The sequence below is a fragment of the Anarhichas minor genome, unplaced genomic scaffold, assembly GCF_050575085.1.
Source record: "Anarhichas minor isolate MPS153535 unplaced genomic scaffold, ASM5057508v1 ptg000026l, whole genome shotgun sequence".
In the NCBI taxonomy this organism is placed as follows: domain Eukaryota; kingdom Metazoa; phylum Chordata; class Actinopteri; order Perciformes; family Anarhichadidae; genus Anarhichas; species Anarhichas minor.
Genome location: NW_027466472.1, coordinates 11812800 through 11827624, shown reverse-complemented (window position 1 = coordinate 11827624; position 14825 = coordinate 11812800). Strand labels below are relative to the sequence as shown.

At 40.4% G+C, this 14825-nt stretch overlaps 1 protein-coding gene across 10 annotated transcripts; it reads right to left on the bottom strand.

The window, feature by feature from the left end:
* Positions 1-618: 618 nt before the first annotated feature.
* Positions 619-14488, bottom strand: LOC142959012 (uncharacterized). 10 transcript variants are annotated; one of them, XM_076100121.1, is made up of 18 exons: positions 14026-14479; positions 12756-12855; positions 11389-11420; positions 9331-9360; positions 9036-9098; positions 8427-8462; positions 8280-8315; positions 8051-8092; positions 7897-7958; positions 7696-7748; positions 7374-7600; positions 6798-7057; positions 5171-5296; positions 3747-3882; positions 3447-3494; positions 3278-3349; positions 2821-3096; positions 619-1921 (listed from the first exon to the last, which is right to left on the bottom strand). In XM_076100121.1, exons 1-18 carry the CDS (start codon positions 14141-14143, stop codon positions 1893-1895), a joined length of 1746 nt encoding a protein of 581 aa, XP_075956236.1. In that variant the 5' UTR covers positions 14144-14479; the 3' UTR covers positions 619-1892. The 10 variants fall into 10 exon arrangements, with proteins under 10 accessions (XP_075956236.1, XP_075956235.1, XP_075956234.1 ...); XM_076100120.1 differs by having other exon boundaries at positions 2821-3111; positions 8427-8459; XM_076100119.1 differs by having other exon boundaries at positions 2821-3111; positions 14026-14477.
* Between the last annotated feature and the right edge of the window lie 337 nt (positions 14489-14825).

The window sequence follows — 14825 nt, the reverse complement described above, 5'->3', positions numbered from 1 at the left end:
CAATTATTCAAAGCGGTAATGCGAAGCGATTACTCATTTTACTTGAAATGAGGGCTGCATTAAAGAATAAATTACATAACAGAAAGCTTTTGAAAAATGTTCATCTTAAAGTAAAGAAATTCATTTTAGAAAAATGAATTTCACTGAATTGCCCTGCAGCTTTAAATTCAGTTCATTCAGGTGTGAAGTGATGCTCACTAATTTCTCTTGTTAGAAGGTGAGAAAAATATAATAATGATTTTTGATTGACATCACTTCATTTTAGAAAAATGAATTTCTTTACTTTAAGATGCACATTTTTCAAAAGCTTTCTGTTATGTAATTTATTCTTTAATGCAACTAATATTCAACTAATACCACAAGATTTCTACATTCATCACAAGCCTTTCTGGTCATTCACTACGGTCATTTACAACTACTGACTAAGTCTGTACAATGCACCTGCTGCAGAAAACAACTTATTTGAGATCTATTTATTACATTTATTAATTTGAATGGCCTGTGATGTTATTGATGATTTATTGTTATTTAAAATTAAGTATTTTTTGGTTCGAAGTGCTGAAGTGGAAGTGATATATGTATGGAAATGGGTGCAAATGAAAATGGAACCGACAACACTTAAATTAAGTAAAAAGATTTATTCAGTCGACATTTGCTTTCATATTTACAATTACTCCACAATTCTTTGGAGAGACTCAAACATGATAGAAACAATTGCAAAAAAGAACAGACTGGATTTTTGGTGGTAAGTTGTTTAAGGAAGTAACCCCATTCTCTGAATGTAAACATTACTGCATCATATCAGCATGGAAGACCATCACATATTCAACAATCCAGATGCATTTCCTGCAGCTTTTACCAAATAGTGTTGAGATGTCTGGAAACAGCGTCATTTGAAAATAGGCAAAAGAGAAATAAAGCTTTGACTAATGCAGGGATGCTGAGAAAAATGAACTGAAATGTTTCCACAGGCAGCTGACGGTATAGTTTGTTTTTGTGAAATAAGCCTTAAAAACATGACTCGTAAAGCTATATGAATGCTGCCAGGCTGCAGAACACAGGTAGAAAAGTTCAATTCAACTGTGCATCCGAATGCTTGTGATTATTTTTTTTTTAACATTTATACTTAACAAGATGTGTGTTCCAGTCACAGCACAGTAATCGATTCATAATTCAAGTTAAAATAAACATAATTAAGGACGTCTTGCAACTCCATTTAGTACAGGTTCAGAGTTTTCAAATAAAACACAAACAGACATAAAACATAAAAAAACGACTTTAAAAAAATAGATCACAGGTTTGAAATAGTTGGTAAAAAAAAAGATATGTACAGGACGAATATAAAAACGTATGAAACACAAAATAGCTAAGTACTTCAGTCCGTCACGCTGTGGACAGTCACATGCACATGAACTCCCACAAACAAAAGTGAAACGATTAGATACACCATTTGGATTTTTCCAGGTTTTTTTGCAGTTTCAACACTGCATCACCTACATATACATTATGTTTCTGGCTATATAATTAGCTACTATATACCTCAATGACCTCGACCTCTTTTGGTCATTTTTTAAACTACTAATGCTAAGCATCAAATTCTGGCTATACAAGGGAAGCTTCAGGTGCAGCTTTTCTATTCTGTATTACAGAATCAAAGGACTACATTTTCAACAAAATAAGGGAAAATGCCCATCGAAGTTAAGAAAGTGTCCCTCTTCATGAAATGCGGCAATACAAAAACCCATCAATCAGTTAAATTTCCAGAAAATATTCAAAAGAGAAACACAAACTTGGAAGAACTAATGTTTTGTCTGCTTTGTTGTATTCCTGAGGTTTTTCTTCCTGATGATGGAGCAAAAAAAATTCAACAGTCCATTTGAGGCAAATCTCTTTCACTTAGCTGCTCGATTGTTCACCATGTCTGGAAAAAAAAACAAGAAAAACAAAAACATTAACACACAATTAAAGTGGCATGACTTATGAAAGAGGGTGGGGCTAAAATGCAGAGGGTGAGGATAACAGACACCAATGAAACAGGAACTCTTTGCTGAGTGCATTGATGACTTCCAACAATGTTTTGGGCAGATTGCACAATGTGTGCTGAAGATCTAACTATCTGTTTTATGGCAACAAAAAAAACTTGCTTTTTCGCTGCTACACCAACAGCGTTGCATGCAAAACTCAAGATTTTGACAACCTTTCATCAAATTACAGTATACCTCCAAGAGGCTTTTTTTGTACGTCCCCACATTGTACATCTGCCTACCAAATTTCATACATGTAGGTGAAACCTCAATGAGGGGCTTGAGTTGATCAACTTTGTAGGGGGCGCACTTGAGCCATTTTCCCACATCCAAACTCGAGACCCTTAAGTATCTGCGCTATGTGATCCTGAATCATTCCTGCCGACACATGATGGATGTAGCAGTGCAGTGCCCAGGATTTACTAAGAGGTGATGAAACGTGTCAAAGCTCCGCTCCCCCTGCAGAGAGAGTAGCCCTGACGTGCGGCGTTAAGACGTCTAGACCGCCGAGTCGGATGTTACGATTGTGTCACACCACATCACGACACCACTGCACGAGAGCCGTACAGGCAGTAACATCGTGGAGGTACTGAAAACTGAACCTGGACTAATGGGACATAAATGGGAAGGGCTGTGAACTGACAACTTTACTTAAAACACTTTATTTCATGATGTTTATATATCATATCGTGACACGTGTCGTATCGTGAGGTGCTTGTCAATACACAGCCCTAGTGTTTATGGTTATCCATCATTATTACATCTATTGTTAATATGCATGTCTGCAGTTAATTACCTTTCAGTGTTTGATGAACCTCAGTTGGCAAGTCATCCAGTTCCTCCAAACTTTTCCCCAGCTGGTACGCCGTGGCCTCTCCCGGCAGCCTTCTGCTCTTCCACACCACCAGCATCTTCAGCTTCTGCATGGTCACATCTTTCTCTGCTGCCTGGATGTCATCAAGCTCGCTGGAGTTCAAGTCTAAAATGATGGCCACCTGCTTCCACTCCTTCCCGAGCCGCTTGGCCAATTGCAGTAGCTGCTTCTCTGACATGTCCTGGTCCAGAGTCATCCCTGTTTTCACTCCATCTAGAAAAGGACGCACAACACGTAGAGGTGCTTTATTTCAGAATCATTTTAGACAGACAGGTGCATCTGGAAAGTAGATCAGGGGTGGACTGGTTTCTTTTGACTTGACTTGGGGCAAAACTAAGTGTGTGCCTGAAGTTAATTAGTAAAAGACTAGAAAAGTCACCTGACTCGTCCTGAAACCGAGGCCTTTTACAGGCCGTCTCTTCCTCTGAGGGGCTGCTGCTCCTCTGTCTGCCTATGAGAAGGATATATGGTGTGAGTCAACCTGTAAAAGCTGAAAGCATGTTGTGATGAAAAATCGAATCTAAAAACAAGAAAAACAAAAGGCTTACTGTTTGTCCTTTTCCTTGGCTTCTTTTCTGTGTTATCCACACAGTCACCTAGTAGTGTAGAGTAGAAAGACAAAGATCACCACTCTGGAGTAGAAACCAAAGTACACTCAAACTTGATAACACAAAAACATGCGGAGAAACCTTTTGGTTTCTTTGCAGAAAAAAATCTGCCAATGTTTCTTGTTACTATCAGCTGTCCGATAAACATAGAAATATGTGTGAAAAAGCGTTGACATCTGATTTTAACTTTCACCTGCAAATCAAGAGACATGTTCAGTGTGAGACTAAATGCAGTGGTACCTTCTCTGATGGTGCCGGACCATACGGTCTCCTCAGTGTTAATCTCTATGAGAGACAATTTAAAGGGAGGAGGCTGCTCAAAGAAAGCTTCAAAGTAGCCTTTCATCTTGATCACCGCAAGGGTGAATTTCAAATCCTGCACAAAGACACATAAATATATATATAATTAAAGTTACTGTACAGAACTTTTAAATGGTCTCAATGTACATCAGCAAGAAGATTGGCTATTTCTACATAGTTATTCTTAATGCTTGTCATCGGTGCCACCAGTCCGGATTCCGCGTGAAATCCGATGAAATCATGTACGTTCACCAGAAACTCCTTCAGCTCAGACTCCAACACTGAAAACATGCTGCTGGAGGCCCAGGCCGTATTGCTGGGCCCGCTGGAGGGAAGGCAGGCACGGGAGAACTAGAACCATGACGGCGCGGGGAAGACTGTCAGACCCTGCAGCAGTAAAATTCTCTTTTTCTACAGGTAATCTGGAGCTTTGTTTTATCCACGGGGACAGCCAAATTCAACACAACAAGAATGTTCCTCGTAGTAGCTTTAATCATAATTTAAAGGGACAGTGTGTAAGATTTGGTGGCATGAACTGGGGTGTTGCAGATTGCAACCAACTAAATACCTGTCTGCTCACCCCTCCCTTGTTCTCCCTAGAGAACTACGGTGGCCTTCAGGTTTGGAGAGTTATCTTTATCATTTTAATACAACTAGATGATACTATTATCAATACTCTGCTTGTCTACATGACTAGATCATTGCTTTTAAAAACATACATACAAATAAATTCAGAACAGCATTAGAATTTATATTTAAAATATATCACATATTGTTTATAGAGCAGCAACAGTTATGTTTATAACAACAAAGTCAACATATAAAATCATTAATATCTCACTGGAAACAAATGTAAAATGTTGACAAAATAAATGACACTTCCGAGTGAAGTTTATAAAGAATGAAGAACCTCCTGTCTTCTGTCCTCTTGGCTGCTTTGTCTTAGCGAGCAGAAACGTTTACCCCCCAAAATAAAATAAAACAGTTGCTGACAGTCCAATGGGATCCCTTAGTCTATTTAAAAAGATATTTGTGAGTATTATATGACTTACGATACTATGACTTTTTATGACATGCTATACTATGATTGTTTTTAGTTGACCTACTACTGTATGACTTTTTTATAGAATACTAAACTATGATTTTATTTCATACTATACTAGGCCTTTTTATGACACACTACACTGACTTTTATGACACTATACAATCACTTTTTGAGTATAATTCATTTGCCAAAAAAAGAGACAAACTGAACTGATTTTTTAAATTTTCTTTAGAATCATGAATTTTTGGCCTTGATAATCGTGTGGCGGGAATCTGACATTGTGACCGCCCTACACACACGTACAAACCAAGAGACGCACCTGAGGTTTGACATCGCCCTCTGGCTCGCACAGGAGACGATACGTCCCCTCATCCAGTTTACATGTGGGAGGCTTCTCTATCCGAATGTAGCGATTCTTGTAGCCCCGCACCTGTTTGCCAATATCCTGGTTTACATAGGGACAGCAGGAAGAAAGAGGCAGAAGACAAGTCACACCTTTGTAGTGTCATGAGCACGCTGAATGGTGATTACCTTCATTGAAATACACTGCCCATAGTCAGAGTCGAAAACCTGAAGGCGTCTCAGGAGAAAAAGACCTGGTCTGTGTGCATACTCATGGAAAACAATTGCTATATTTTAAGGAACTGTCATTTGTGCCTTATGATAAATTAAGTATAATTACCACCTGCACCCTCCCAAACACACATGCTCACACACACAACCACAAACCCACCTCCAGAGTTTCCTCAGCAGTACAGTGTTAGAAAATTACAAATAAATGATGATAATATCGTCATGTAGCTGTCCGAATTACGCGGTGCACTTCCAGTAATACAGTACACACACCAGTGGCATCGATACCTTTCCAATACATACCACTGACATTTTTTATCTGGAAATATCTGCAGAATATATCAGAAGGCGTTTTTCAGATTGTCAATGATCAGCCAGATGCTGAAACTACTGCTTTTCAACAATATAATATTGTATATCGTAGTATTTTTTCCATTGCAGTATGCTGCATAACCTCATCCAGAATCTGGAAATTTGGGGCCTATTCTAGAACTGTTCATAGCATTAGAGGCATTGCAGTTATAAAACTAAACATGAAGTGAAAGTTAGGTTTTGCTTTGACTATGTTCTCCTTTTCCCACACATCATTTACGGCATTTTGCTGGAGTTTTATACATTGAGCAGTTGTCCTGATTGAAAGTCACCATTGATTTAGGGAGACAATGGTTTCATGAATGGAATATTTCTTTGTATTGTTTTTCTTCGGCTCGGTCTGTATTTCCTTCCTTTGGGCTCTTGCACATCAAGGAAAACATTCCAAAATGAAAACACTAAATATACAGAGTCATGAACAGGTTGTTTTTCTGACAAACAAAACGTGGCTCACTTCAAGTCTTAAAAGGTGGATCTTTAACAGATTTAATTTCAATATGAGTAAGAAATTGTAATTCAGTGTGAAATATATTACCGTCGTAAGAAGCTTGGCATAAGATGTGCATTTAATAAAAAAGTGTGTGTGTGCATGAGTGTGTGTGTATTCACACATTGAGATCAACCTTGTGTGCACTTTATCCAGTACTGTAACTGCAGTATTTCATAACCTCACAGGAAAAGATACAGAAATGATGGCACAAGCAACTCTCGAGGTTAACCAAGGCCCTTTTTTCAATCATAACACCGACATGTAAAATTCCCCAACATGGATTAAAATGCCTGTTTGAAAGTGGAATCCTGCAACTACAGGACATTTCGGAGAATTTCAACACATTTCCAAAACAGCTGTCGTATTTCTATCAGTTTTTAAAATGCACCTAAAGACCGATGACAGCCTCGACAGTGCTGCACTCGTCAAGTGAGGAGAAGGAAAACTGCCAATCATCTGTTGAAGAGAAGAGATTAATTCAGAGCCACATGCAGTATTCAACAACGCTCACCTTGATGTCAGATGAGCTGTTGGTGGCCAGGTAGATGTGGAAGCTGTAGTTGTTGTTGTTGTTGTCACTGCACAGCTGCTTGTAGACCAGGACCACGCCGTGGTGCTCTACAGATTGGCTGGTCTGAATGATGGGACCCACGGGTGAAAGGGACGTCACATTCCACTTAACGTGGCTACCCGAGTGGTCCACTGTCGGCTCGATGAGTGCACGGTTGTCCTTTATGTGCAGGACACTGAATGTCATCTCATTTTCTGGATCTGTGTGACGATAATAAGGGAAAAGAAGATTTTATGTGTCGCCTAGAGCAGCTTTAAATCATTCATAAAAGATTATGATATGCACTAAAATGAACTATGTTGTGTAAAGATTTTAAGATGGGTCATAATTAATCAAGAATCGCACCTTTGCTTTTCAGAGAACCTCCAGACAACATCTTTAATGGTGATATTGAATGTTCATAACATTTTCTTAAGGGCCACGGATTCCCCGCAGGAGGCGGAGACCATAATTATGAATTATATATTGAACACAGGAGACATGCAGGAGCGTGACAGCCCTGATATTCATTCTCACCGGCAAGGCAGATGGAGTGAGGGAACTGAATGGACGTGAGGACAGAAGCGTCCTTATTGACTGTGTCCACGTTAAAGATGGGTCCAGCAAATTTCCAGGAGTCCCGGAGGAAGCCACCGAACTTGGACCAGGACAAGACTGAGTACCGCACTAGGACCGGCTCCGATGCTTCAAACACCAGGCCAGTGACTGAACACTGGTATGTGCCCTCCCCTTCAAGCTGCACCCTAAAACACACACAGAGTCAGTGACGCTGTACATATAGCATCAATATAAATGTGCACAGACCAGATGAGTGTCAGAGACGCACTGTCGTACTCACTGTAATCGTCCCTTAGAGATCCTCCTGGGGGTAACAAGCTCATTGCCGTGGCTCTGTTAATTAAACAAACCAACACAGTTTGTCTCTTTGTTTGGACAGTTATAAAATCATGGTAAATAAATCCGAAGAAAGTCAAGTATGATCAAGTATAATTACAAATAAAAGTATAAATAAATTTTTTCCAATGGTTTCTGAGCTCACCTGCTGGATGGCTTTGCATTTTTCACAGCATATTATGAACGGCCTCTCATTTGTCAGGACGTCTGAGAAAAAAAACCGTGATGTTATTTCCAGGATATGTGACACAATCTCCAGAACATTCGTTGTGCTGTAACATGCGTTATGATCTGCTTACCCTTCCCATTGGAGAAATCTGCTTTGCATCCAGAGACTGAATCTAGAGGGTGAAATAATAGTAATGAGTCCAATTTCATCACATGAAAATCAAATGTCAAGTGCTGCAAGCTTGTGTTAAACCTCTGGCAGACACTTTTTTGAGTTGTGAGTGCTGGCATTGGCCATTGGGATGTAAGACCTGTTGCTTAGTCTGACGAGGAAGCTCTTAATATTTTGTAGTGTCGCACCCTTTTTAGACTCCTCTGCATCAGCCGCTTCATTTTCTGCAAAGAACATAAAGGAGATAAAAATGTATCCCCATTCACTCTTTATCTTGTAAAATCCTTGGGTGAGAAACATTTTTCAAGGATTGATTATACGGTGTTGGTTCTTACCTTCCTCTCCTCCATCCTTCTCAGCACAGCCTTCTGCTGAAAGTCAAAATACGGGACAGAAGGTTGAGAAACAGGGAAATGAAAGGAATATGATCAGGCACACATACACAAGGCACAAGGTACACATACATACTCATAAAGACTACATGCATGCACATTGCCATGAATTAGGGAGCAAACTCACGTGCACACATAAACATATGGAACAGATGTAAAATGATTGTAATGTGATGTAAATATGAATGTTTTATTTAATTATGTCACATCTTTTTTAAGCAGAGAAGCCTAACCAGGGACAGGAGTCACAAATTAGCCATGGCTTGAAATCCTACAAACCATGTTATTGTCAGCTGTTACTATGTTTTTCCCATCATCCCTGACAAAAACATTGACATTTTGAAAAATACGCTTATTCACTTTCTTGCTGAGATGGATGTGAAGACCAGCACTCTAATGTCTGTCTGGTGAATATGAAGCTACCACCTGAGCAGGGCTAGCTGTCTCCTGGCTGCAGTTTCATATTTAACATACAGACATGAGAGTGATATAAGTGATTGAGCAAATTTCACAAAAACCTTCCGTTAAGGTAGTTCTAAGTGTGTCTCTCACCAGAATCCTCCTCCTCTTCATCTTCCTCCTCCGAGCTCTCTTCAGCGGATGTCCCGGTGTTTTCTGTTTGATGAATCAATTTGTAAAGGACATAGCAATGAGCTGACAATTCCCAATGTATGCTCGATTCATGCCGCAAAGGTTTAAATGTGAAGAGAGAAAAAAAACACTTTGTATATAAAAAAAGGAATTAAATGTCAGATTAAATGAGGTTTTCTGCAGATGAACATGTTTTGGTATGAGTTGTGGGAAAAACAAATGAGTTAAACTGTTGTGGTGTGATATTTGTGCTTACCTGAGCTGCTGTCACTTTCTGTCAGGTTACCTGTAACAGATTAGTAATTGTTTTGAGGTTAGTGCTGTTTGGTCTGTAAAAGCTGATGCAATGATGTCAAAATGTGATGAAAAGTCATTTTATATCCCATCTTATTGGCTATTGCTATTACTACATCATTCTCAAAATGTCCTGTTAACCATATCATCATCACCACTTGAAAAGTTTTGCTAGCATCATAAACATCCTCATCATTCTCTCGTTATTACATTGCTCAGCAGTAAAGTGTCTCGTGTCAATTTCACCTGAACAGGAAACATAACTCTGCAGTAAAAACAGAAACAAACAACACCCAATAATATGTAACGCCACTAGTCATATCCTACGATCTAATATAGTACTGTAAAACTGTTTTGTAAATATATTCTGCATCTTTACCGTCTCACGCAGAGGAAACCTCGGGTGCGGCTACATGCCCTGTTGCTAAACTCAACACTCACAACATATAAACTGTCCTTACATGAAGGAGATAATAATAGATAGACTGAAGTGTGAGAAATGTGTAAAGAGTTTTACATTTTGTCACCGGGGCTCTTCTTTTAACAGTGAGAGACCTCTACTTGCAGTTTACTTCTATGTTTGTGCAATGTGTGTTTTTTCATCCATATTACTCGTCAAAAAAGCCTCTCAGCATGTCTGACTTACACCCCCTGCTTTTACATATACATCATTCCTTAGCAGCTGAACGCTGGCACCCTGTGAAGAAGCCAGTGATCAGTGCCATACATTAACATTCTGGCACATTCATACAGATGGGTCCAGAGGAGCTGCTGCTGCTTCTCTTCCCAGCAGCAGTGAATGTCCATGGACCGGGCCATCTGGCTGAGTGCCTGGCTGGCTAATGGATGGAGCCCATCCTCTCTGGCCCACAGAGTTTTATCTTAGACTAACAAGCAGATGCTGCCATCACTGCTCCACTCACAACACCTCCCTCATCAATCTCTCTCTCCTCCGCTAAGCCCGATCTGTCTGCTTCACCTCTCTCTGCACTCTCCCGCCTCCATTTCTCTCTGCTTGTCCTCATATGCCTCCTATGGCCAATCTCTTTCTCTGCCGCTGCTGTCTCATCTGAGCCAGCAGGCATCCCTCTTCACTCTGGCATGGCCGCTTCCCTTCATCAGACTGACAAACAAGGTGGAGATAAAACACCCGCACAGATACACATGCATGTCCAAACACACAAACACACACACACTTGTTTACAGCCTCAAAGGTTTGGATGGTTTCATGGGTATTGCCTGCCATCTGCTGGTCTAAAAAGAAATATTAAAATAGCACAACCAAGGGCATAAAAAGGTGTGTGTGTGTGTGATTAAAACAATTAAGTTAAATTCATTAAGACACAGAGGGCCACCGACATAATGCTAAGCACCACATGCATTTCTTGGCTCGTGTTAACGTAGATAAAAATGATGCAAGTTTTAAAAATAGAGCACTCATATTGGATCGGTAATATGTATTGAGTTGGTGTATTATAAACAGTATCAGGAGAGACAAAGTCACATCACTGCATTCCTAATCATCACCAGTTGTATGACAATCTATTATTACCAGGTCGATTTTAGCCAATTGAATTTGAATATTCTTTTTGACGCCTGAAGAGATAAAAACTTGATAAATTTGGTAACAAAAGGCAAAAAAAAGGCAAACGTTAGTGATAAGGAGAACATTTTGTGTATTGGTGTGTGGTATTAAAAATAGCAAATGCAAAACTAGGGACACAAGTGATCATATATGACTGCGCATAAGTCCTGCGGCCCTTTAAGGCAAATTATATTGAAATCAGGGAGGCCAAACTGTCAGACGAGAGAAAGGTGGGAAGGGTTAAAGAAAAGAAGGACAACAAAAGCAGTGACGAATAATAGTTGGGGATGCACGCCTTTTAAATATTAAAAAGAAGCCAGAGGACAGACATAGCTGTAAACAAAACATGAAGCCATACGTGTGCTCTGTGACAAAGTGAAGTGAGATAGAGAAGAGTGAGAGGGAGGGAAAGAATGAAAATGGGTCGATGTTTACCTTTGTTTTCAAGTGCAGGGATATCTCCGTCTCTGTGGGGCACAGGAGATAACAGTCAGACCACCTCAAATTACACTCATGACAGTCTGGGAGGTGCGATGACAAGTACGGGACGGTTTAGAGGTTGAAAGTGCCTTGCATGCTCTTGTAGTTCACCACTTCTGCTTTCGAATAGGAACACAGGCAGTCGATTGCAGAAAAACAGGAAATGTGTACAGATGGCCTGCATCTCACTTTTTCACACATCTGACACCAACCCAATCCTGTTGAATTCACCTTTCCACCCAAACCCAAGGGCAGTGTAAATAGCACCGGAAGCCAGGCATGGAAAGATGCTGGCGGGGTACATTTGCCATTAAACTAAACTGTTTTGGACACTTTTTCATATTTCATAACTCAGACACAACAAAGGGGGTTGGACGGTTTATATTCAATGTATTCCTTTGTGTAATACCAGTGGTGTCATATTGTGATGATAGGATCATATGGTGTTCAATAATTCCAAGCACATTGTAATTAAAAACTAACAAAATTGGTAATTGAAAGTTTTGTTATGCACACGTGAAAGCATGTAAAGACTTTGGACACATTTTATTGCATGCAATTTTGCATCTGTTATATCTGTATTCATAAATCGTATCAACAACGTGACATTAAATGGACTTGTACCCGTACAGCGCTTTTCTAGTCCCATGACCACTCAAAGCGCTTCAACGCTAATTTCAACCACATCGCCCAGCCGTGCACAGCAGACATCAATACCAGTTCCTCCTGAATATTTAGCTCTCTAAATCTTTTTGACATGAGCTCGACTATCCAGGAAGGTAGTATATCAAACAAACAGTGAGCCAAGTCCAAGTGCAATGGTTCAGATGGTGTTTCTGAACTGGTGCAACCTGTTGACACATTCTGAGCTTCAACAAGATGCAACACGCCTGAGATCCGCCAGTGGGGAAAAAGACAGAGAGCCAACCCCACAAGAGCAACGAGTTCACCACCAGCAGGCGTAAAAAAGTAGGTCATATGTTGCCCCATGTGTGTCCCTGTTTCACTCCCTCAGTTGTATAAATACAGAACTGGGTGATCATAAGTAAAATGATGCATCAAGAGATTCGGGTTATTAACGCTGACCAAAGTGTGGTCTTTTATTTGCCGTCTGTTAATCCTGATAAGGCCCAGTGGTTTCCTTTGTTGTTAAACATCTGTCCAGGAAAGACTGTTTTCTCCTCTTCAAGGTCAACTCGCTCTGCCAAACAGTCAGTCGCACCTCAACAACACAGAGGCACATTAGTTGCCACGGTAATATCTCTTCCTCTGAGCAAGGTTTGCATTTTCGTCATTCAAATGTTTACAGACAATGAACGAACCGGCTGCATGACTTCTGAGGCTTTCTCCGCTCTCGCTTGTTTCTATCTTCCTCCCACAACATATGAGAACAGAATCCTGCGTGAGGGCGTCGGCCTGTGTCTGGACGAAAGATAAAAGACACAACCTTGACAACACGCCTCCTACAACCTCCCATGAACACAATGCAAAGAGACAAACGTAGATAAACGAGCGTCAGTTGGCCCGCATCTATTCCACAGGAGTACAAAAAAGAAACTCTTTAATCATTAACATTAATATTACACCTCACTGCTTTCAATATGTTTATAGTGGGTCATAAACCACAAACAAACGAATTCTGTATTGCTGCTACTTCTCAAATAAAGTTTCCTTTAAATTAAACTACTTACATGTCTCTCGTGGACATTTAATTCATATTTTTTTCTCAATACTATAAAGGTTGTATTACAAAGTGTATAAAGCGCTGCATGGTATTGTTTACTCGGGGACTTTCCAGTCCTCCTCAGCAGGCCGGTGATACCATGACAATGAGGACAATGACTCATCTGGATCACCTCACCTGTCTGTGGTTCACAATACAACTGTTAGTAAACATTGTTGTATATGTTGTAAATATTGTATTACAACTATTAAATGAATAATTTTCAAAGAAAGATTTCAAATAGGACAGCATGTTGGTAAAACACACGTGTGTCCCATGGTGTCTTTCATTGCGTCATCAACCATAATTAAAAACTGTAAGCAGGAAGCCATATTTGCGTGCTTGTTGGTAGGCCACTGTATGATGAGGTTACACTGACATAAAAAACATATGGTTATTTATCTCTCATATAACATTCCTATCGTAATTTCTGAGTGTATCCACCTTTAGTAAATAACTTGATCAAATAATCGCTTTATATCTGCATGTTTCGTTCGCTCCACACAGCATGTTGTTACATTGTTGTCAGTGAGTCATCTCAGTGTAACAACACAGCAGCGTGCAGCGTAGAGAAACACCGACAAAGGGATCCCGTCTGTCCGGTTACTTCCTCTTTGTATCGTGCGTTAAATTGCGCGTATTTATAACGAGGACGCAATCATTTTAGATTTGTTTCTTTTGCATAAAATGCACAAAGAGATGAGCACCGACTGCAACAAAAGACAACACTTCCTGTGTTGACACGACGCGATTTTTAGCGCTGCGTCCTCTGCAGGCTTTATGTTGTCTGAGCTGCACGCGATGAAACACGAACACCGACGTACAGCCAGAGGTCAACACTCGTCCGTTCAGCAACAAAACAGTCTTACCCGTCCTCCAGGTGACAAGCCGCTCCGCAGCTCGCCATCTCTGCCACCATCCTCTCTCCGTTGTAACCAAACTCCCGTTACACTTTATGTTCCTCCACCGCGTGCAGCGGCTGCGCATTCAAGCACCTGAAAGGCAACGTGATCCTATCATCGACTATCAAGTGTCTCGGTAAAGGCGATATGCGGTAATTGGCGCAGTAATGATCACCGGAACCCTTGTGGCTAAAGTATTCACATTACTTGTCACTTTGGGTGCAGCAAAACAACACATATGCTATACGTTTAACCGGAAAAAGGCGCTCAAAGTTTCCTAAAAATCTAAAATAAAAAGAAAACAGCCGTTTTGCAGAGCAGATGTGGATGTATTGTTTCCTCTCGCAAACACTGTGCATGTGTGCAAACAATTGGCTCAAAAAACACAGATCTTCACATCATGTTGTTTAACTTTGCGCTGTTCACAACAGGCGTTGCAGCTTTTAGGATCAGCGGTGCTGCGCAGTTACAGCGCAGTGCATGGAAGTGCATAAACGGACGTAGACTGTGGGCGGGGTGGCAGCATCCCGCCCTTAGCACGGGCTTTGTAAAGTCGTGATGGTGATTTACATCCGGGTTTTTACCACTTTTTCTCAGATATCAGAGCTACCAAGAATGAAATAGGTGGTCGAAGTAGATAAGATGATGTGTACTATTACAAATGATACAAGACTGAAATCAGCTGAATGTCTGGCCATGGTGTTTGTGGAATGATAACGGAGAATAGTGAAACCAATTCATATTTTAGACCCCATACATAATCCCTT

Excerpts from the sequence above, each read along its gene's own strand:
- LOC142959012 (XM_076100119.1), bottom strand. The coding sequence starts at position 14,143 with ATGCGCAGCCGCTGCACGCGGTGGAGGAACATAAAGTGTAACGGGAGT. Across the intron at positions 11,421-12,755 it reads CCTCAGAAGTCATGCAGCCG|AGACGGAGATATCCCTGCAC; the intron begins GTTCGTTCATTG and ends TGTGCCCCACAG. Across the intron at positions 8,316-8,426 it reads GAAGGATGGAGGAGAGGAAG|AAAATGAAGCGGCTGATGCA; the intron begins GTAAGAACCAAC and ends TGTTCTTTGCAG.